Genomic DNA, 21,015 nt, shown 5'->3' on the forward strand with positions numbered 1-21,015 from the left:
GGGGCGCAGCGCAGGCGCCTCGCAGCCCTCCCGCCCCCAGTCCTCCCTTCGGAAGCGCGCCTGACAGAGTCGTCGCGCCTCGGCCCAGCCGGCGGCAGGAAATGGCGGCGGTGACGTCAGCGCGCGGGGCTGCGCGGGCTCGTGTGGCTGGCGGGCGGTGAGGCGAGGCGGCCGTGGAGGAGGCAGCGCCACCCGAGCGGGGCTCCTCTCCCGGGCGAGACATGGCGGCGGCACTTGCCCTGCTGGGGGTCGCGGCGGCGCTTCTGGGGACGGCCGCTCTCTGCGCAGGTGAGCCCAGCCTCCGGGCGGGTGGCGGGTGCGCTCTCCCCCAGGCGGCCGGGCAGAGGGTGGGCTGGCTGGCTGGCTGGCCGGCCGTGCCTCCGGTCGCCCCGGGCGTGCCGTGTGCTGGGTGGTCGTTTGCTTCGGGCGCTGAGATCCCGCCCCTGTGCATGTCTACTCAGAAGCAGTTCCCAGGTAAGTGTGGACGGGCTTGCAGCCTCGTGGGCTCTGGTGGGACTTACTTCTGCATAGGCTTGAGAGGATTGGGCTGCAGTCTCAACCACACTTACCTGGGAGCAAGCCCCATTGACTGTAATGGGACTTGCTTCTGAGTAGGCATGCAGAGGAGTGGGCTGTGTTGCTGCGATCCTCGACACACTTTTCTGGGAGTAAGCCCCATTGACCACAACGGGACCTACTTCTGAGTAGAGGTGCATAGGATTGGGCTCTCAGGCTGCAGTCCTGTACACACTTACTCAGGAGTAAGCCCTATTGACTATAATGGGACTTACTCCTGAGTAGATGTGCCTAGGCTTGGGCTGTGTGGCTGCTGTCCTCTACACACTTTCCTGATAGCAAGCCCCATTGAACACTACAGGACTGACTTCTGAGTAGACATACATAGGATTGCACTGTTATACCCCACCCTTTTGACCAAATGCTCTGCAAGGCGGCTTACAGTGGGTCACAGTGACACTCAGACCCAGACACCCTGCTCAGTTCAATATAAAGGCCAGTGGGGTTTCTTTTTACTCTGCTGTCCTCAGTCAAGCTCCCTTGTCACAGTTCTCTTGGTCAGTGAATGGATCAGACTGGTCATCCTCTTGCCACTTAAACCTGTGAAGTAATAACTAAAGAGAAGTTGCTAAGTGCCTTCTCTCTCTCTCCCCCCCCCCCCCCCCAGTAACTAGAACTAAGGATCCCAAGTAGTGGAATAGGGCTTCCTGGAAGGAGGATGTCATTTCATCTTTCAAGCTGCAGTGCTTGAGTGTGTTGATAAGGGGCAATTCCAGGAATTTGGCTTAGATTCCCTGCCTCTCTGTGTATCTGCTTTTATTGTGGGCAGATACTGAGATGGGCAGTTGAAAGTAAATGTGCTTTGTACAGATTATAGAAATATATATGTTACCAGGAAAAAAATGTTTTCCGCTAAAAATAGTGGAAATGTTGCATGATGCATCTACAGAAATACCCTGGACTGCTTTTTTCCCCCCTTTTCCTTAATTAGTGAGCCAAAAACTCAGGATCCAAAGGCTTATGTGGGCTTAATTGTGAAAAGAGGGGCACCCCATAATTACTCTTCAACCTTGTCCTATGCTTCATGATTTCTTTGAGGGTGGATTGCCTGTACAGTATATGAATACTTGTATAGCATTTTGTATCATTTTTGTTAAAAAGGACCCTCTTGCTGTCCATCTTCTTTTGCTATCTGTCATTGTATGAAGCTATACAGTATCTTGCATTTCCCTTCAGATCAAGCCTAGGTGCCCAATCCTATCCAATTTTCCAGTGCTGGTGCAGTTGTGCCAGTGGGATGTGCGCTGCATCCTGTGGTGGAGGAGCAGTCACTGGGGCCTTCTTAAGGTATGGAAACATGTTTCCTTACCATGGGGATGCATTGTGGCTACACTGGAGGAGGAAAGTTGGATAAGATTGGGCCCTAAATTGACTAACAATAAAGAGCATAACAGCATAATCCAAACAGCTGTTCTTGTTTTTTGGGGGGCCTCTTAGGAGCTCTTCTCAGGTTCAAGGGCCTCCCCTCTCCAAACAAGGAAACAACAGATAAACATAAAATCCTCTTTTCACAGTTTTCAGTCTGTGGCCCCCTTCAACTGTGCCACTGAGAATGGCTAACCTGAAAGAACAAACTAAAACAGTGTTATGGCAACACTAAAATTCCACATATGTGGCAACATAAAACAAATAACGTTTAGCTGACTTAAGGGTCTAATCCTATCCAATTTTCCAGTGCCGGTGCTGCTGTGCCAGAGAGATATGTACTTCTTCCTGTGTTGGGAAGGCAGTCTCAGAGACCTCCTTAAGGTATGGGAACATTTGTTTCCTTACCTTGGGGCTGCATTGCTGCACCGGTGCTGGAAATTTGGATAGGTTTGGACCCTATTTAAAACAAAATGAAGACATGTTAAACATATTTTTAAAACAGTCCATTGATGACTTCAAAACTAGCAAAGAGTTGCCTCTGTCCCAGAGGATAAATGCCTGAGTTGTGCTATCCCTGAAAAGATTAAAGCTAGACTCAGGAGTAGATCCTATGGACATAGGTGGCTTAAGGTTGCTTGGTCACTTAAAAGCCAAGTCCAGTACTTTAAACCAAACCTAGAAATGCTTGTAGTACCACTTTTTAACACAAATGTTCTCAAAGTAATTTACAAAGCAAAACAAAAAGAGAAAATGATGCCATGTGCCAAAGATGTCATGTCTTTATAGATGTCAAGGTCTAAAAGGATAAACAAGGGAAACGTAGGCAATAGCCCCTGGGAGAGCTGGAATGAACAGAGATGATTGTGTTCTCCCTACCAAGTCATCACTCTAAAAGTTCCTCTTTGCCATATCAGCAGGGAAATGAAAAGGCAACCTGACATAGGATGGGTGCAGTATGGGGCAAATGTGTTGCTCCCATCAGAATTCAAGTGGCTGCACTGCACACCAGTTATATTTTCTGGACTGTCTTTAAAAGCAAGTCCTATAGAGAGAGCATTGCAGTAGTCTAGTTGTAAAGAGGATATGGGTTGCTGAGGCTAGGCCTAGCCTCCCAGCTAGAACTGCAGCTACTGTTCCTCCTAGCATCATTGACCATGCACCTTGCAACCAAGTTCTGAGGAGCTCAACTACCTGGAACTTAGATGACATGTGATGGCTTGAAACCTTGACAAATTGACAGGTGGTGCTGTCAGTGTTCTAATAGCCCTAGCTGCACCTACACGGGTTTCTCATGCTGGTGCTGAGGCTCAAATCAGCCATGTAAAATACTAAGGAACTGATTACAGACACACTGTTTGTTTCAGCTGGTAATATTTGCTGTGTTAGAAATCATGTAACCTAAGCATTTCCTCTGACTTCCTGTTTAGTCGTCAGTTGGTATCCTTTGGTAATTTCTTAGCTGCACAGACTGAGCGTGATGTTATCTGTTCTGGGGGTTAACCCTCCAAATTACTGTTTGACACACATTTTCTTGTGGTTGTTCTTTACTGTTTTGTTTTCTTCTGTGGTGTGGCTTTCCTTACAACCAGCGTTGTTCCACTGCTAACTTCACCTAAGCATCTTTAGAGTGGGAAGCCTTCTTCATTTCTTGTGGCACATGAGAATTTGGGTGTCTCATTTTTAGGGAGTGTTGATGTGCTGTATGATTCAGGTGGTTTGAGTGATAGCTTAAAGCAGATGACATTTGGATTCCTTCTAGACCTGTACTATGCATGTAGCAGTTGGACATTTTTCTTGTAACTTACATGGATGTTTGACTATTAAAAAAAAAACAACAACCACAAGTGAGACACATCAGGATGGGTTTCATTAAGAGGTGATATCTATGAGGCTTCATTTCATCCATTCAACTACAGGTTGAGCCTAGCACTCAAGGGTTCCCTTGGATGGGTTCCCTTGGGTGGGTTCCCTTCCAAGCACTCAAGTGGATGGCAAAAAACTATAGCACTATAGCAAATCAATTTAAAAAAACAAAGTTTCTTTGCTCCAGTGATTTAAAAACAGCCTTACTAGCCTTTGTGATGTAAGATAAGAGTCATTAAGAAGACAATCCATCAATCAGTCCTCCTCCAAGCGCTTATAAAGGCTTTTCACTCAGCCCCTCCCTTCACCAATGCAAAGTGACCACCTTTCTTTCACATGCTCAGGGGGAAGGGAGGGGTCACCTGGAGAGAGAAAGATTGATGGATTGTCAGCCAGCTGCCTCTCTCATTAAGGAAGCTATTGTTAAAGGACTGTTCAGTTTTTTAAACTGATTTTAAAGGGATGCATTTTCCCCTTCCCCAGGGATCAGCACATTCCTTCTCATTTGCAGTGGCCATTCGTGTTGAGTCAAATCCATGTATAAAAAATCAGTGTATAACAAGGCTGGACCTGTACTCTCCTTCTGAAATAATCACTCACAGGCTTCAAGAGCTCATGTTTCCTTTTTTTATAACTTGAAGTCTTGCCTTCTTCATGAAAAAATATGTTGACGTAGTGCTTTTGTTGACCTCCGCAAAATGTGAGAGTAAGTTTGTGAGAAACAACAAAGTTCTCTGCAAGAGTTAATTTGTTTAAAAACTCATATAACAGCAGTGAAACGGATTAGTGAGGTTTTTCCTACCAAGCTTGGATAGTTGGCCTTGGTGAATTTTACAATAACAACAAAAGAGTGTTCACAGATAGATACATGGATAAGCAGCTTTAAAGGGGTTGTCACTGAATACAACTGTATCTCAGTTAAGTTTTGCTTCATATTGCTATTGTACAACTTCTGTCCTGCATGAAACACAGTTTGTTCCACTATTCTGTTTGCTGTCACTATCTGTGAATGTAAAAAAAATTGTTTTCAGATTGCACAAAACTGCTGACTTTGGGTCTTGGCATGGGAAGATCTTGTGATGAGTTTTGCAGAGACACACATTAAAAAAATTGGCAGCTTCCTCACAACAATTGAGTAGACATGTGAAACATGTGAACAGTATGGAGATGTGGCTATAAGTGAAATGACACTTCAACCAGTTTTTTCCCCAGTTAGAAAAACAGTTAAAATCTATTCTGCTATCCGGTGTTGCCTTTGGCAAGTGTTCACTCAAGCTACTTATAGATCATTGGAAGAAGTTACAAAAATCTGCATATTTCAATTTCACGGGCAAGTATGAGAGCCCTGGGATGATTTCTATTTATTTATTTATTTTAAAGGAAAAACTACTTTGCAAAGATGCTAGAAAGGTCCAAAATAAGCACAGAAAAAAATAGAGAGAGAAGAGGAAAATCAAGGATCAGCCCACAAATTTACCAAGAGAAGGCAGGATCCCATGGCTAGATTCATTCAAAATTCAATTCACTAAGAATGTTGTACAGTGGCTCCCAAACTGTGGGTTGTAACCCACTGGTGTGTAGTGACCCAATTTTTGGTGGATCCCATAGCAGTTCTGCAGAGCCTCCAATGTGGAAAGATCAGATAACCTCCTGTTGTTGGCAACCTTCAGTCTCGAAAGACTATGGTATTGCGCTCTGAAAGGTGGTTCTGGAACAGCATCTAGTGTGGCTGAAAAGGCCAATTCGGGAGTGACAATCCCTTCCACACTGGGAGCAAGTGCAGTCTGTCCCTGGCCTGTCTCCCTGGCTATGGGCCTTCCTTCTTTGCCTCTTAGCCTCAGACTGTTGGCCAAGTGTCTCTTCAAACTGGGAAAGGCCATGCTGCACAGCCTGCCTCCAAGCGGGCCGCTCAGAGGCCAGGGTTTCCCACTTGTTGAGGTCCACTCCTAAGGCCTTCAGATCCCTCTTGCAGATGTCCTTGTATTGCAGCTGTGGTCTACCTGTAGGGCGCTTTCCTTGCACGAGTTCTCCAAAGAGGAGATCCTTTGGGATCCAGCCATCATCCATTCTCACGACATGACTGAGCCAACGCAGGCATCTCTGTTTCAGCAGTGCATACATGTTAGGGATTCCAGCACATTCCAGGACTGTGTTTTTTGGAACTTTGTCCTGCCAGGTGATGCAGAGAATGCGTCGGAGGCAGCGCATGTGGAAAGCGTTCAGTTTCCTCTCCTGTTGTGAGCATAGAGGCATAAACATCTAGGAAAGATATCAGGAATAAAATAATAAAGCTAGCTGACTATCTCTGTTAATCCCTGTCTCTCACCTGGGTCAGCTTCTCTTGTAGATCTTTTAGCTCTAGCTACCTGTGAGGCCAGGTGCCCATGGTGGACAATTGGAGCTCACAAGCGTGCAGGATGTTGCACCCAAAAACTCTGTCCAAGAAGGACTCGGACACACCCCTTAGGCCTCATTATTATACTTCTCATGCTAATAGTACTGAGGTGACTTCATAGTTATTTAGACTGTCCAGTCAGAAACTTTTGAGGACAGAACCTTCTTAAAGTTGGCCTGGTTGCTAGCCCCTCATAGTTCTTTACCCGTCCCAACTGGAGATCCATAGCTGCATTCCATTCCGCTTGATCAGGTGCCTCTCAGTCTACTGAGGTGTTAAACATTCCAATGGGTTGTAATTCTTGTTGTCTGTCCTTTCTGGCCAGCAAAGGAGAAACAACAATCTTTTTGTTTGTTTACTCACATTCTTGCAGCTAGGAACTGCTAGCCACTTCTCCGTTACTGACTTAGTTTGGTTCAGGCTTCACATGCTAACCTAGGCCTAACATGTACATATTCATGACAGCGGCTCCCAGGGGAAAAGGTAGGAAGAACCTCCGAGGACATCCTGCAGTGCCCCTGTGAGTGTGTCACCATGCCATAAGGCACAATTTAGAAACCCCTGAATTAAGGTTATAGGGTTACAATTGGGAGCAAACAAGGCATAAGCAATTTTGTTGTCAAGTTCAACAACAATTGACAAATTTCAATTGACAATGTTGTCATCACTTGGTATGCTATCCCTACTATTATAGAAAGTGTTACCTGACTTTTGCTGTCAGAAGTTCTCAGCAGGTCCAGGAACAGACTTCCATTATCAGGGGGCACTGCAGTACTACTGTACAGTTTTGAGCAGGATTTCTACTGGGCATTCTGGTGGTGGGAATAGGAAACTACATTGCATGAATTAAGGTTGCAAGGTGTGGTAAGAGAAGTCTATAGAGTCTTGCAAGTTTCTTCACACACACCCCACCTTGGCTGCGCATCACCCTATTTAGCATCATTTCAGTGGCCCCATACATTGTGTTCAGGAATATGGGTGGAACAGGTCTGACCTAACCATGAAGCAGACTAAAGCAGTTGCCTCAGGCAGCAAGAGGTGTCCACCTCTGTCTGCTGGCTTGTTTCTTTGGGAAAGGAAGACTGAGACAAAGCAGAAGTGTGAAGTAGAGGAGAGCAGTGGATTAGAGTGTCAGAGGAGCAGAAGATGGCACATCATCAAGTAAGGGGTGTAACAGAAGATGGCACATCATCAAGTAAGGGGTGTAGCATTTGGCATGCCATCTCAGGTGATGGGAGTTCATGTGCTGGCCCTGGGGTATAGAGAAAGAAAGGCAGAGAAATATGTTTTTCTGGAAGGCTTCACACAAGCACTAGAGTATGTATTGCTGGGTTATAACCACTCCCCCTTACCGACTCATGAGTAAATGTGGATGTGTGGCTAAGTTTCACTTAAAATAGGGCTCGAAACATTTTCCTTCTTAGCCATTAGCTTGTCAGTTTCACAATTTGCCAAACAGGTCATGACCCATAACCCAATTTGGGAACTACTGCCATAGTATAAACTCCACATTGAAAAGCTAATCCCATTTATACTGGACGGATTCTAAAAGGAAATTGATTAGGAGATATGTAATGATTTGTTAGTTATAGTGATATATGAGAGCGATATATAATTTTCTGCACCCTCCAGTAGTGTGTTTGTGTAGTGTAGTGTGATATGTGTTTTGTGTTATGTATTATCTGTGTTTTTGTTTGTTTTTGCAAAAATAATAACAATTTAAAAAAAGAAAAAAAAACTAATCCCATTTATACAGGAAACAATCATGTTATAAGTCCATTCACTTTGTACCAGACTTTTAGGAGCTGCTTCTCATGTTACTCGCTGGAAAGGCACAAGTGCCTGCTTCCGCAACTTGTTGTCTTGAGCTGCTTGTTGCATGAAATGTGGCAGAAGATGAAGCTTGAACTGTTTGACCTTTTTGGATCCATAAAATTACAGTAGATCCTGCTTACCATAGAAGACACACCTTGAGCATAACGTTCCTTGTTTCTCTTCAAATATCCATAGGATCATCATGTCTGCAGCAACCTCGGAATGTTACAGTCGACATTGTTAACACAAACATCTTTCTTAAATGGGACTGGGATAATCCATGTGATCTCAATGTTACCTTTTCAGCTGAGTACCAAGAGTAAGTTTCCAGTTTACTGTGACTCATCATAGAGGCTTTACAAAAATCACTGTGGTAGTTTGCTACATCCTTAAGGTGCAAGTGATTTATAAGAAAATAGCACATGCATGCTTCAGCAGTTCAGAATGGTGCATGTAGCCTGTTACTGCAGATTAAAGCTGAGTTTAAGCTTGCAGATGAGGTACAAACTTAACCTGAGTTTTCCTAAGAATGATAACATCATCTACACGTGCTGTATATCTGTGAATGGGCTGTTTGGCCCCTAACTGTTTGGGGGCAGAGGATGAACACTTTTCCTACCTTGCTTGGGAGAAGTAGACCAGGAGGAAGAAAAGGAGCAGACGCTCTTCCTTAATTTCAATGCAAATTAGCAGGCAATGGAACACATGACAGTTATCTGCTTAAAGATGTTTCTCAAGATGTGTGTCGGGGTATCTCAAAGCCCGAGATTTCTTGATGATGACACAATCTTAAGAAATTGAGGCTTGGGGGATGGGGCAAGGAATCTAATAGTGGGGCAGACCCCAAAAGTTGACCTATGATTTAGTATTGTCACCCATCATACTGAGGGGGGAAAAAGTCAAAAGCTGAAGAAACAGGGTTACTTGGGGCAAATGGACCATTCAGAAAATTTCAGAAGTCTGGAAGAATTTCCATGCTTTTGTGTGAGGATGTGAGAGAGAGTGCACTGCATAGTTTAACGCAAGGGTGTCAAACCTGTTTCATACAGAGGGCCTAAGTTAGCATTCTTGGTGCCTGCTGAGGGGCAGAAGTGGCATCATTAAGCTGAAGGTGACATCATTAAGCATATGATGGCCAGAAATAAGCACTTTGTTCTCACATAGAAACTCATTAGCCGCAAATGTCAGAAGAGAAAATGTGCAATTCTTGTTCATATTTTCAAAATATGAGAGAGCCCAATTGTCGTGCTGGGAGAAACCACTTGTAACAGGGGCTGGATAAATTGCTCCTGGGGGTCTCTTTCGGCCTGCAGGCCTTATGTTTGACACCCCTTGTTTAAAGCAATGTAGCCCTGAGTTCAAAGTGATTCCTGTATCTTTATGTAGCATGTAGTCTTTTGCCTTGCTGAGCTAGGCAGTTGGTGGCAGCCATGGGTCTAGGAGCACTAGTTGCCACCAGTTTTCAGAAAGAGATAGTGTAGATTTGTAGGGTGAATATTGAGGGGGGTGCTTAAGTCTTTCCCCACAATCCACTTCTTCCTGTGATGTGATAAATATGAAGAGTAGCAGGGAGCACTGGTGGGGAGGGATTGGGCTCCTGCATTCTATTCTTCTCTTCAGCAGTTTGCAGTGGTTGGGTGGCAGCCAATGTTCCCAAACTGCTTGCAGCCTGACAATATGTAATATAGGACATTTTTGACTACCAGATGGCATGGGTGCAGATAAAAAATGAAATGATTTTCAGATAAACATAATCAGTGCTGACTGTTCCACACTGAGCTTTTTTTTACCTTTTCTTTTAGGATAAATGACTATGAGACAATCGTTGGAAACTGGACAGTTATTTCTGGGTGTCGGAATGTGATAGTCAAAGAATGCAATCTGTCATTTGCAATACCAAATTATTTCAGTCAGTATACTGTGAACGTAAGAGTAGAATCGGGGGAAGATCACTCTCCATGGACCTCTTTAAAATTTTGTCCTTATGTAGAAGGTATAAATCTGCAAGCATCTTTTCTGCATTATGTGCCGTTATTAAACATTGGGCCGATAACCAATTAAATATGTTTATTGCTCTGTTTTTGGGCCTCTTGTTACCAAATGCCCAACAGCAGGTTCCTCTTTCACACTAAGGTTTTTTTCCAACCATTGTAGCACTGTGATGAGAGGGACCGTACTAGTAAGATTCTGTCTTTTATGCAGCACTTGTGCATTAGAGCTTCTGCGTTGTTTTTAAATGATTTCAACCTTGTTCAGTGAATAGTTGCTGAAGTCTTCTTCCAGGATGGCAACCTTTATTTCAAAGTGCAAGGTTTGGGCCTAAAGCTTGTGCCTGTACTTTACACTGAGACAGGAAACAGCTACTGAGGACTGAAAGACACTCACCAATTCCTGCTGAACTACTGTTCCTTCTGTACCTGGAGCAAAGTGGTCTTGGCCACAGCAGGTAGAAGAGAAGTATAAGCAAATGAGTGGTAGAGGAATGGGGTGGGAAGCTATTAACTCCATCATGTCTCAGTACTTCATAGCATATGAAAACTATGCTATGTGGGGCATACATTTCAGAAATGAATACAGTTTAGAGGGGGTTGTCGCCAGGCAAGGACCTGGCAACTCTTTGAGTGAATTTTCTGCATAAAGATTGTTTTACTGTCTTCAGCTTATTGATAGTCAGATGCCTTGGTTAGTGTTTTTGTTGTTTGCCTTCATAAGCTCAGTTTAATTGTATTAAATTGAGTTGCTTTTTGTTCCTCTGCCTTGGATGCCTCTTTTAGAGAGTAAAGGCAGAATAGAAATATTGTATTCTAAATTATCTGCGTCATCTTCTCAGAACAAATCACAGTGTGAAAATGTTAATTTAAGTGTGCTTCTATTGTCTTTGGTCTACAGCCAAAATTGGTCCTCCAGGACTGCGGTTGGAGTCAGAAGGTGGAGAAGTGAAAATCAGCATATTGCATCCAGAAGCCAACCAGGCAAGGAAAATGTGGGATATGGATACTTTGAGCTACAAGTTAGCTATCTGGAAAAATTCATCCAATCCTGAGGTACATTTTTCTTCATGTGCTATTTAAGATTTGCATTGTTTCCTGAAATGTTCCTCCAGTATTACTTCTGAGTTTCTGAGATACAGTTCAGTTTGTGATTTACTGTTCATGTAATATATAATTAATGTAATGCAATAGTCTTATTGTTTCTGCTGTCCAGTGTTGTGCTTTCTCCTGGGATATGTGAGGGTTATGGATAGCTTGAAACAGTTGGATTTAGCAGCACAGGTGTTTGCATGATTGTTCTGGGCCTTAGGCTGAAATGATGGGTGATGCTTAATTGTGTGTCTTCTTCCTCCAACTTTTTAAAAACAAAATCTGCTGTGTCTGCAGCCAAGAATTGATGGAGGCGGTCATGGGAGCATGAACCTTTTAAAATATCTGACCATTTTTTTCATTCAAAAGCCTCCATGACATATCAATTGCATCTGTCTCACAAAGGGGAAAGACACAGGTCCCCATGTCCTTTTCCTTGTGGGTGCCAGCAGATAGAAGCATGCTTCTTTCCTTCTTTTTTTACATACATTTTTTGCAGCAGCATGAACTAATTTTAGTTGTCATGAAGGAATCTTAATAAATTACATGGATTTGTTTGTCTGTTTCAGGAAAAAACCCAAGATATTTTTTCGGGGCAGACCATTCATGATCTTGAGCCAGAGACTACTTACTGTTCGAAAATCAAAGCACATCTACCAAACCACATTGCTTTATTTAGTCCTGTGGAGTGTATACGAACACCCAGTGGTATATGTTTGCTATTTTTTTTATGTTAACTATCAAAATCTCTTCTTAGTTGGGGGGATGAATCTGTGTGAAATGGGATCTATGAAATTCTAGTAAGTTAAAAACATTCTGAGGCCAGAATCAGGAGGCCTTTATAAGTCGTTCTGCACACTCATCAAGGATTCTTCCCACTGCACCCTTCTTTTTTTCTTTTAACTGGACCTCAGCACTTTGCATTGCGTCAGAGGCCACAGTCACAATATGCTTAAGTCCTGGGAACAAATTGTTGGGCAGCTCCTCAGGTGCTACTTTTGGAACTCCTCTGGCTCTTCAGATTCTGACCTGTGATTGCTTAAGAACTGTAGCTTAATTTGTATTGTTCCATATGTATCCATTATTTTTGAATCAAAACAGATGAGTACTGATGAGTTTTTTCTTCTTTTTTCTCCCTTTATAGCTTGGGTTGGTCTACCCCGTCCCCAAAATCTTCAGTTTCATGCCTTGGATATGAAGTGCCTTTTGTACTGGGATAATCTATACAATGAAAATGTGACATTTATGGTCCAGTTGCTCTAGTAAGAATCCCTGTTGTGTGCATTTAATTCCAAATTTTTACATCTTACCTAGTTACTGCATTTATTGTGTCTTTGAAACTTGAGCCTTTTTGAAAAGTAAACCCGATAAATACGTAAGAACATATGAAGAGCCCTCCTGGATCAGCCCAAAGGCCCATCTAGTCCAGCTTCCAGTGTTTCACAGTGACCCATCAGATGCCTCAGAAAAGAAAGTGAACCTAACTTAATGTCAGTCCTGCCTCTGTAGTCATTTTGACCAGGTATATAGTGTATTGACTAAAAATACAGAAAGGGAAGTAAATATATGACATCATACTTGGAATCTCCCATTCTTGATTTGAGAAATACTATATAGGAAGTCAGAGGGCAAAATGGGCATAGCGCCGAGTGGTTGGCAGCTAGCACCCACCTCACTGTATCAACGTCTTACTGGAGAAACTGAGACTGAACTTGAAACGTGGTTCACTACCGCCATCCAAAGCTAGATGGCCCAGACAGAAGGAGGTCACCTTTGAGGAAATCTTTGACCCAGGTTGAGAGGGTGACACAATTTAGTAATCAACCAGTGGCAGAAAATCACAATCAATAGAAGTCTGAAAGATGTGTCAACTCACTCCCAAGGGAACTGAGACCAGGCAGGTAAACTGTAGAATTACAAGGTTTTTTGAAAGGCTGTAAAAACCAGAACAAAGGAGGGAAAGATGCAACGGATAAAAAGGCATTGATAAACTAGCAAAAGAGAAAAATGGGGGGGGGGGGAATTGGCAAGGATGGTGGAGAAGAAAACAAAACTCTGACATGGGTAACTTGATATGATCTCTACCCCAACCCATGCTGTTCCAAGGTCCTGGCACTCACACTTGCAACAGAGTGAATGGGCAAGCTCTCATGGCACATCAGATGTTCTTGATGCTGGACCTGGGCAAATGGACAAAGGGGGTGCATAACTCTGCTTTTTATATCCTGTTTGCGTTAACTGGGTTTCACCTATGGGATTGGATATGGGAGGTATCATCTGAGCTTCCAAGAATAAGGTGGGCTTATTCCACCAGGCTGAAAGCCCGGTCTGTTCTTTACTAGTCGTTGGGGAAGAGCAGCAGTGGAGCAAACCTGTTTTCAAATGATTCAGCAACCTCTTTTAGGGTGCCAGATGAAAAGCTAGAAAGGCTCGAAACAGGTGAAAAATAGGCAGAATATATGGGGAAAATAGGGTGTTCATCACAGTCAGCCACACCTTAAACCACTTCTTGTTTTTTTGTTTTTTCCATAAACAGAAGCAGCTGAACACTGCTTCAACTTAAGTGGCAGCTCCTGGGCTGATAGCATCTCACTAGATCAGCTGTAGCTTTTATTGAGTGCCGATGGAGGATCCCTTTCAGATAGAAAGCCAATGCTGTAATCCTATACACACTTACCTGGGATTTTTGAGTGTCTCTTCCCAGGGAGGGGAGGCTGGAGCACCAATACTTTGGGGCTTCAAACACATGGTCACACTGCTGTTGGCTGGGGAGTGTATGGTGAACGTTCCTTCCTTTCTTACTGTCAGGAAGTTGAAATTTGTTATAATACTGACTGTCCATGCCAGACTTAACTGGCTGCCAAATCAAATTGTGCACAATCATTGGAGAGTGAGTTTGGCTGAACTCAAGAGATCACTTCTGTTCACATGCACTAAGAATGATTTCTAAATGTATGCTTATCATGTATTGCGTTTAATTGATCTGTCTTCTTCTTGTAGTGCATCTAAAAGAAGTTTTTCTCCTGATATTTCAAAGCACTGGATCCCTGTATCTGGATGTGAAAACATCACAATGACACATTGTGACTTCTCATGTGTAGATGTTACTGGCATTTACTATCTTCGTGTACAGGCTATGAATGGTCATAACAAATCACTGTGGTCTAAAGAGAGAGAATTTGAACTTAAAATACACAGTAAGTGTCTCCTTGTCCTCAACTTTCAAACTTATTTTTTTCTAGTTTTAAATTTTATTGCACTCAATTTGTAAATACAGAATGTAAAAGACAATGAGTAAATTTAGTTCAGGGGGGAGAGAGTGGGTTCAGCAGCTGCTGTCATAAATATCCCATAAGCATGGGATGTCAGTCTGAGACAGCTGGTGTGTGTGAATTCTGGCCATGGCAGCAGCATTATGCACTGGGATGGACTGATATTTCTAGGGGCAGGGGGGAAAGCCCCAGGGCACCACATGGGAGGTGCCCACCAGGTGCCCACCATGTGGAGCCCACCACATGGGAGGGCTGCCCAGTTGCAGCCCCCCCCCATCCTCAGTGCTGCTGCTCTCCATCCTGTGCTTTAAGAAAAATAGTGAAGGAGAGTGGGTAGCCCTTGGAGCAGCCTGAAAAAGCTCTGAGGGTGGCCACAATCGCGGCCACCCTTGGAGCCTTTCTGTGCCACTGCAGGGGCTACCCCTCTTCTCTGCTATTTTTTAAAGCAGAAGAGTGTGAGCAGGAAGTTTGGAAAGGCTCCCAAAGTAGCTGCAATCATGTAGCCCTTCTTGGAGTCTTCTTTGCCTCTCTGGACCCCAGGGGGGTCCAAAAAGCACAGTTCGGGAAATAATCGCAGTGACATGATAATGTCACCTTGTTTACTTCCAGGTGAGGGGGTGGCATTTGTTCTCCCTACCCCCGGTAGCACAGTGGCCAGGACCACCAGTGTTGGGATGCTATCCCCGTTTTTTGCAGCCTGACACGCCCCTTCCTCTCCTCAGACTTATGCCAGCAAAACAGCTAGTGTTGGGCACAGCTGCATGCTTTGGACTGGCGAGGGATAGGATTGGCTGTGAGTGAAATTCAGCTGCGCATGGCCTTCCCCACTCTTCTGATTTTAACCTGGACAATATAATTGACAGTTGGTACATTCATCACTCCCTCCACAATGCTCACAATGTCCTCCTTCCTGCAACTAATGAGCCAAGTGAATTCTAAACTTTAAAGTGCACCTGAGCTGCTTCATCATAGGTTCCTTGCTTCTCCCAATTCTGACAAGTAGAAGCAGTTGCCTATCACCAGAATTAGGAGGCGCAATCATTTCTGGTGGCTGCATTTGTGAAACTCATTCTACTACTTTACTCTTTTTTTGTTTACATTTCTAAATAAAGACATTGCTTTTATGTTTTGGAGCTTTAGTTCAAGCATTAGAACTGTATCTAAACTGTTTATAATTGTCTTTAAGATGAAATGGGCCCACCAAGTGTCTACGTTAATGCCAGTGAAGATTCGCTATATATTTTCGTTTCCCACAGAGAAATGTATAAAAAACTATATGGTGATTTGTCTTACCGCATTTGGTACTGGAAAAATTCTTCATATACTAAGGTAAAATTAGTATTCACAAAAAAATTTATTACAGTAGATTGACTCTGCTTTGAAAAAAGTCATCCTTCAAAATTTAGGAAAACTTTGCAAGCTCATAGGAGATGGATGACTCTAAAAAAATGATTCTTTATTGTTATCTAATTCTGTGTCTGATGTGGCTTTTTAAAGTGATGTGCTTTCTCCAGTAACAAATAAAACACTAGGTATGCAGTGTGCAGGTAACTATGCTGCAGTGGTTCTTTTTCCAGCTTCTATCAGCCAGTACATACAGCTGGGCTCTGGCAAACCTCAGGAATGCCTGTGGTTGGGAGACCATGCTGCCCAGCTAGCCATGTGACCCTGCTGCCACTGCTACAACTGTTTAGGATAGTCATAAACACTGCTGCCTTCGGAAAGTACAGATGTGCCCCAGTATCCGCAGGGGGTTCCGTTTTGGAACCCCCTGCAGATACCTGAATCTGCAAATACCGGGGACACTCTCCTCACCTACAAAGAGTCTTCCGAGCCCTGCAGAGGCTGCGTAAGCCCACCCCTGTATAGTGTGGGCCTCCATCATTTATTCTCAGGCACCTGGGTTAAGTGTTCTCCAACCCAATATGCCTGGAATTTGTGTAGAGGGAGTTGGGCTGGGACAGGAACATATTGCCTTGCAGTGCTGTGACAAAACAAAGTTACAGATTGCACCCTAAGTGAGAAATCTTTATGGAATGTAGTCAAGCCCCAAACTTTTTATTTGAATTATTTTTGGTTTACCTTCTTAACAATTGTGTTTTATTGTACAGGAGAAAATTGAAGATAAATCAACACCATTCACAATCTCAGGCTTGACGCCTTCAACTTTATACTGCTTAAAAGTGCAAGCATATCCTCAGAATTATAATAAAAGCAGCAAGTTTAGCAATGTGACATGCATTGCCACAGCCACTGGTATGAGATGTTTAACATTTGCTTTGCAATGTGTTGCATTCTACTCAAAAGTTGTAATGAATGTAGGTGATGAAGAATGTAGCATATACATTTCCATGTTGCAGTTCGACTGAACTTAATTAACTGAACACTAATTATGGTATTTTGAGATGATTATGAAAAAAGACTTGGCAAATGTGTGCTTACTGTAAAATGTTTCAGAAACATTCTATAATATAAAAATATTATGTTAAACTTGACATTTATTAGTGTGCATGAAACCATGTTTACCTGTGGCTTCAGTTTTGAAGACCAACTTAGTTTGAGGTTTTGTTTTAGAAGAGTAAACAAGCTCTGCATACTTTCTTCCTTCTTCAAAAAAAAAAAAAAAAAAAACCCACCTAATTCTGTAACACCAACAGCATTATATGTGCCTGAACATCTGCGTACTGACAACAGAAACATATTTTAAACATCCAGCTTCATTAATGTACCACTTTTCCATTATCTAAATGGTTTACATCTAAATATCCTGTTTGCTTGCTTTTGTAGGAATATCTTCGTATCAAACTAATGTAGAAATTGGTTTGGTATTCTTAGCAACTATGGGTAGTCTCATTGTCGCAGTACTGTTGGGCTGTACTGTCTATTATCTTTGGAGAAAGCTCAAAGATGTATTTTTTCCATCTTGCAGTCTTCCAAGCAACATTGAGGTATGTTTACAGGGTGTTTTTCTTAACTGGTCTTTGGCAGCTGTGTAAGAATTATGGGGCATGTAATTGTGCAACCCTATGTTGGCATCGTGGGTTCTCCAGTGTGAAGCAGAACTCCCAGTGAGCATGCCTTCACCATTTCTATAGTGAGAAGGCGTGGAAACTGAAATATCCTCAGTCTTCTACTTAGGGGCATACAGTTGCATATACAGGAATGACATGAGCACATTCAGCTTCTCATGCATATAACAAACTTTAGGTTGAGATATGAATTTTATTAGCACTGAGCGTATTTGCTTGGTGAATCTGCTAGATACAATATTTTAGTATGTACCATAGATTTATTTAATATTGGGTGTGGGGATAGTATTTTTACTTTAAAAAATGTCATGTAGTGTCCTAGAGGTTTTTTTGTGCAATGCGTTAAACTAACAGTGAAAGTAAGAGGCCAAGTACCAAAGTGTTCTTACTTCCTTTTCACTTCCTTCTGTTTTCCATTTGGCCAAACAGTACATATCTTCTTCTTTCTCCCTCTCTCCCTCCACTCCCACAGAACATTCAATAATTCTGCAGCAATCGAAGATCATAAGGATATAATTAACTTTTATGAACTTATTTTCTGTTTTAGTTTTGTGCCACCCAAAAGGATATATTATTTATTCTTTAAATTTTTAAGGATTGCTTTAATTTTGGTTATTATTTTTCTATATTGACTTGCTCACCACTACCACTTCCCTCTTGAAATGCTCTGAACAGCCAGTGTTATTTTGAAAGGTGTGACCACCACCAAAAACAGCAGTGGTGTATCCCCCCCCCCCTTAAATGTGTTAATGAGTGGTTCTCAGACTTTTCAGAGGCCCTAGTGGTGACTGGGCAGCAGTACTCCCTCCCAGTAGCAGTTTGTTTAACCTTGATGCACATAGCCTAATCTGCCCAGTCAGTTTCACAAACCACCAAAAACTGGGTCACAACCCAATGGTAACCCAGACTTACTTTTTGAGAACTGCTGGTGTAAACTAAATGTATGGTTACCATGTTCAGTAGCAGTCATGCATGATCTGTGTGTGTGTGTGTTCTAATTTCTGGTTGTATAGATTAGAATACCATTCAGTATGTTGAAATCAGTGTCTAAAAATGTTTTCAGGCATTGTGAAGAACTACATTAAGCAGAATTACACAGTATAGTGAAGCTGCTTATTTAGTATTTCAAAAGTTTATTGCAACATTTTTCTCATTACTTCCTTTGTTCTTCCCCATCTACAGAAAATTGAAGGGAAAGAGTTTAGTTCCTATTTGATAACTGCAGAAGAGCCAACAGAAAAATCTGTTGTCATCATTGATAGTTGTGTTCCAAATGAAGTTAACCTGATTGACTTTAAAGACCATAAACAACTGGAACAGATCAGTGAAGACTCGGGAAACTATTCAAATGATGATATCTCTGGAAGCAAACAATCCCATGGAACCCTAGAACCAGAAATACAATGATTCTAGAAAAGAGTAGTTAGGAGTGGCATTCTAACAAGAGAGGGGCAGCATGATTAACATCCTGCTAATTATAATGATCATTATTACTGCTGTTCATTTTGATGTAAGGGAGACTTTGGACCAAAAGTAGCCTGACAATTGGCTTCTGTGCCAAAGATTTTGAGTACTGTGTGCTACTGTTGGAAAAATTTCTGGAATGCGCAGCACAAATCTTAAAGGATTTAGGTACCTAAAGCATCAAGGAAAACCTTGAAATGGTGCTTTAAACATATACAAACATAAGCAATTATTTAAGTGCAAAGAACAACCTGAGGAATTGGAAACCTAGACTGGTACAGATGCTGAGTTTTCACTGTATTACCACTGTACCCTGTTGTCTAAAGGAGAATATAACCTAGCTCAATACAAGCTGTGGGTGTGACCAAAAAGAAAGGCTAGCTGGTCCAGCTTTTCGCAAGGAGAACTTTTGCTCTGATCAAGTATATGCCAGTGTATTGATGCTTTCCTTAAAATGTTGATTGGGTGGCTTATAGAATCCAGTTGGGTAACTGCCACTGGTGCCTTCTATTTAGTATTGTCATCGTTAATGTCACCCTATGCAAGATCAGTGTTCCTTCCTCTCAAACAGTTCAGTTGAGCTCAGGTTAACCTATAACAGATAATGGATACAGAAAAAGGATTTCCATCAGGCATTACTTTAGAGAGGCTAATGTGTTGTACATGAAGACTTGCAGCACAATTCTGTGCATTTCTATTTAATTTATTGCAATGGGACTAACTCCCAGGGAAGTGTTTATAGGATTGCAGCCTGAATCCTAAGTTAATCAGTGTTATAGCCAGTCTTTCTAGTAACAGTGACAAACTGTGTAGCTTACAAATACATTTTTATTGCACATATTGTCAGTACATTTCAATTTTAACAAAAGTAAAACAACTTCCTGTTGAACAGGATAATATTTTTCAGTATTATTTACCATTTAGTTGTAAAGCATAACAAATTTTGGAAACCAGCTTTTTGGGACATTCAGAAAGATCACAATGACTTTATAATGTTTATAGAGGGTCTCTGAATATTGAATTTTCCCTTCTGTTGGGTGAGGAAAAAAATAACTATCCAGCTGTCAAAAAGATGTGTTTTAAAACTAGCTAGGAGCCCTAGGTAAATCAAAATTTTTAGTAAACTATAAAAATATTTATGTAACTAGGATAATATTTATTGTTGCCAGCTGAGAAGTCAAACTGCAATTGCTGATCAAGTTGTTTTTTAGAGCATAAACAAAAGGCACTCCTGATTTTTTTTAAATAAAGGAATTTTATTTTTTTACCTTTGGTTTCCTTTGATAGAGGGGTGAGCATTAATGCATTATTGAAACAAATGGTACATTAATATTCTGCATATTTACGTTGGTTTTATTCTGGTTGACATTTATTTTTCCATCCCTATCCCCCCGAGTACTAAAAGAAATGTAAGTACAGTTAGCCTACATCTTACGCACACTTTACGCATGAATTCAACTGCACCTACCTGGAAAACAAACCAAAAAAAACTCCAAGAAATACAACAATTTAAATAGTGCAGGTGATTCTGCCCACAGTTCCACTTATTAAATATATGCCCCAAAGCAAGCTTGAAATTGGAGAATGAAGCTGCTTTTCCATCATTCAGTCTTATTTCCTGTGTGCCTCTTGAAGTGTGTAAACAAACAGCATGTATTTTTTGGAGGTAAAATATTTTCCAGGTATTTTTGAATATACACAATTTCAGCTTTATGTGCTGACTCTGGAATGTAACCCTCATATAAGATGCAGGCCAACTGTACTTTCACCCCAGTAAGACTTTGCCTATATATAAATGCCTATCAAACTCATTCTTATGAAGCTGGAGAAGACTGTGTGGGTGTATTTACATTGACTACAATTACTGCAATCTATTGCTTTTGTTCCTGCAATTAATTCATAAGAACATAAGAACTCATGCATTTCTTGATCACCCCTTTACATCAGGATTCTTGTTGGTGATGTGTACTCTCTTTAGAGATGTGTAAGGAATGCTCTAGTTAATTCCAGTGTGAACCTCATTCTACCAATCTTCTATTGGGGTACTTGCTGTTTGTTCCCAAGTTTGAGCTCCTAGGGTACCTGCTGTACAGTTATGATCCTACTGATCTCTTGAGTTGCTGAGGGAAGGGGGGGAAGGACATGGCTGCATA

General features: G+C 42.1%; 1 protein-coding gene across 1 annotated transcript; it reads left to right on the forward strand.

The window, feature by feature from the left end:
• Nucleotides 1-65: 65 nt before the first annotated feature.
• Nucleotides 66-20,129, forward strand: IFNAR1 (interferon alpha and beta receptor subunit 1). The gene is made up of 11 exons (XM_066622344.1): nt 66-288; nt 8,213-8,336; nt 9,820-10,010; nt 10,907-11,061; nt 11,667-11,805; nt 12,242-12,359; nt 14,098-14,294; nt 15,556-15,698; nt 16,481-16,625; nt 17,157-17,317; nt 18,581-20,129. Exons 1-11 carry the CDS (start codon nt 222-224, stop codon nt 18,803-18,805), a joined length of 1,665 nt encoding a protein of 554 aa, XP_066478441.1. The 5' UTR covers nt 66-221; the 3' UTR covers nt 18,806-20,129.
• Nucleotides 20,130-21,015: the final 886 nt, after the last annotated feature.

This window comes from Tiliqua scincoides, chromosome 3, assembly GCF_035046505.1.
Source record: "Tiliqua scincoides isolate rTilSci1 chromosome 3, rTilSci1.hap2, whole genome shotgun sequence".
NCBI classification, from domain to species: domain Eukaryota; kingdom Metazoa; phylum Chordata; class Lepidosauria; order Squamata; family Scincidae; genus Tiliqua; species Tiliqua scincoides.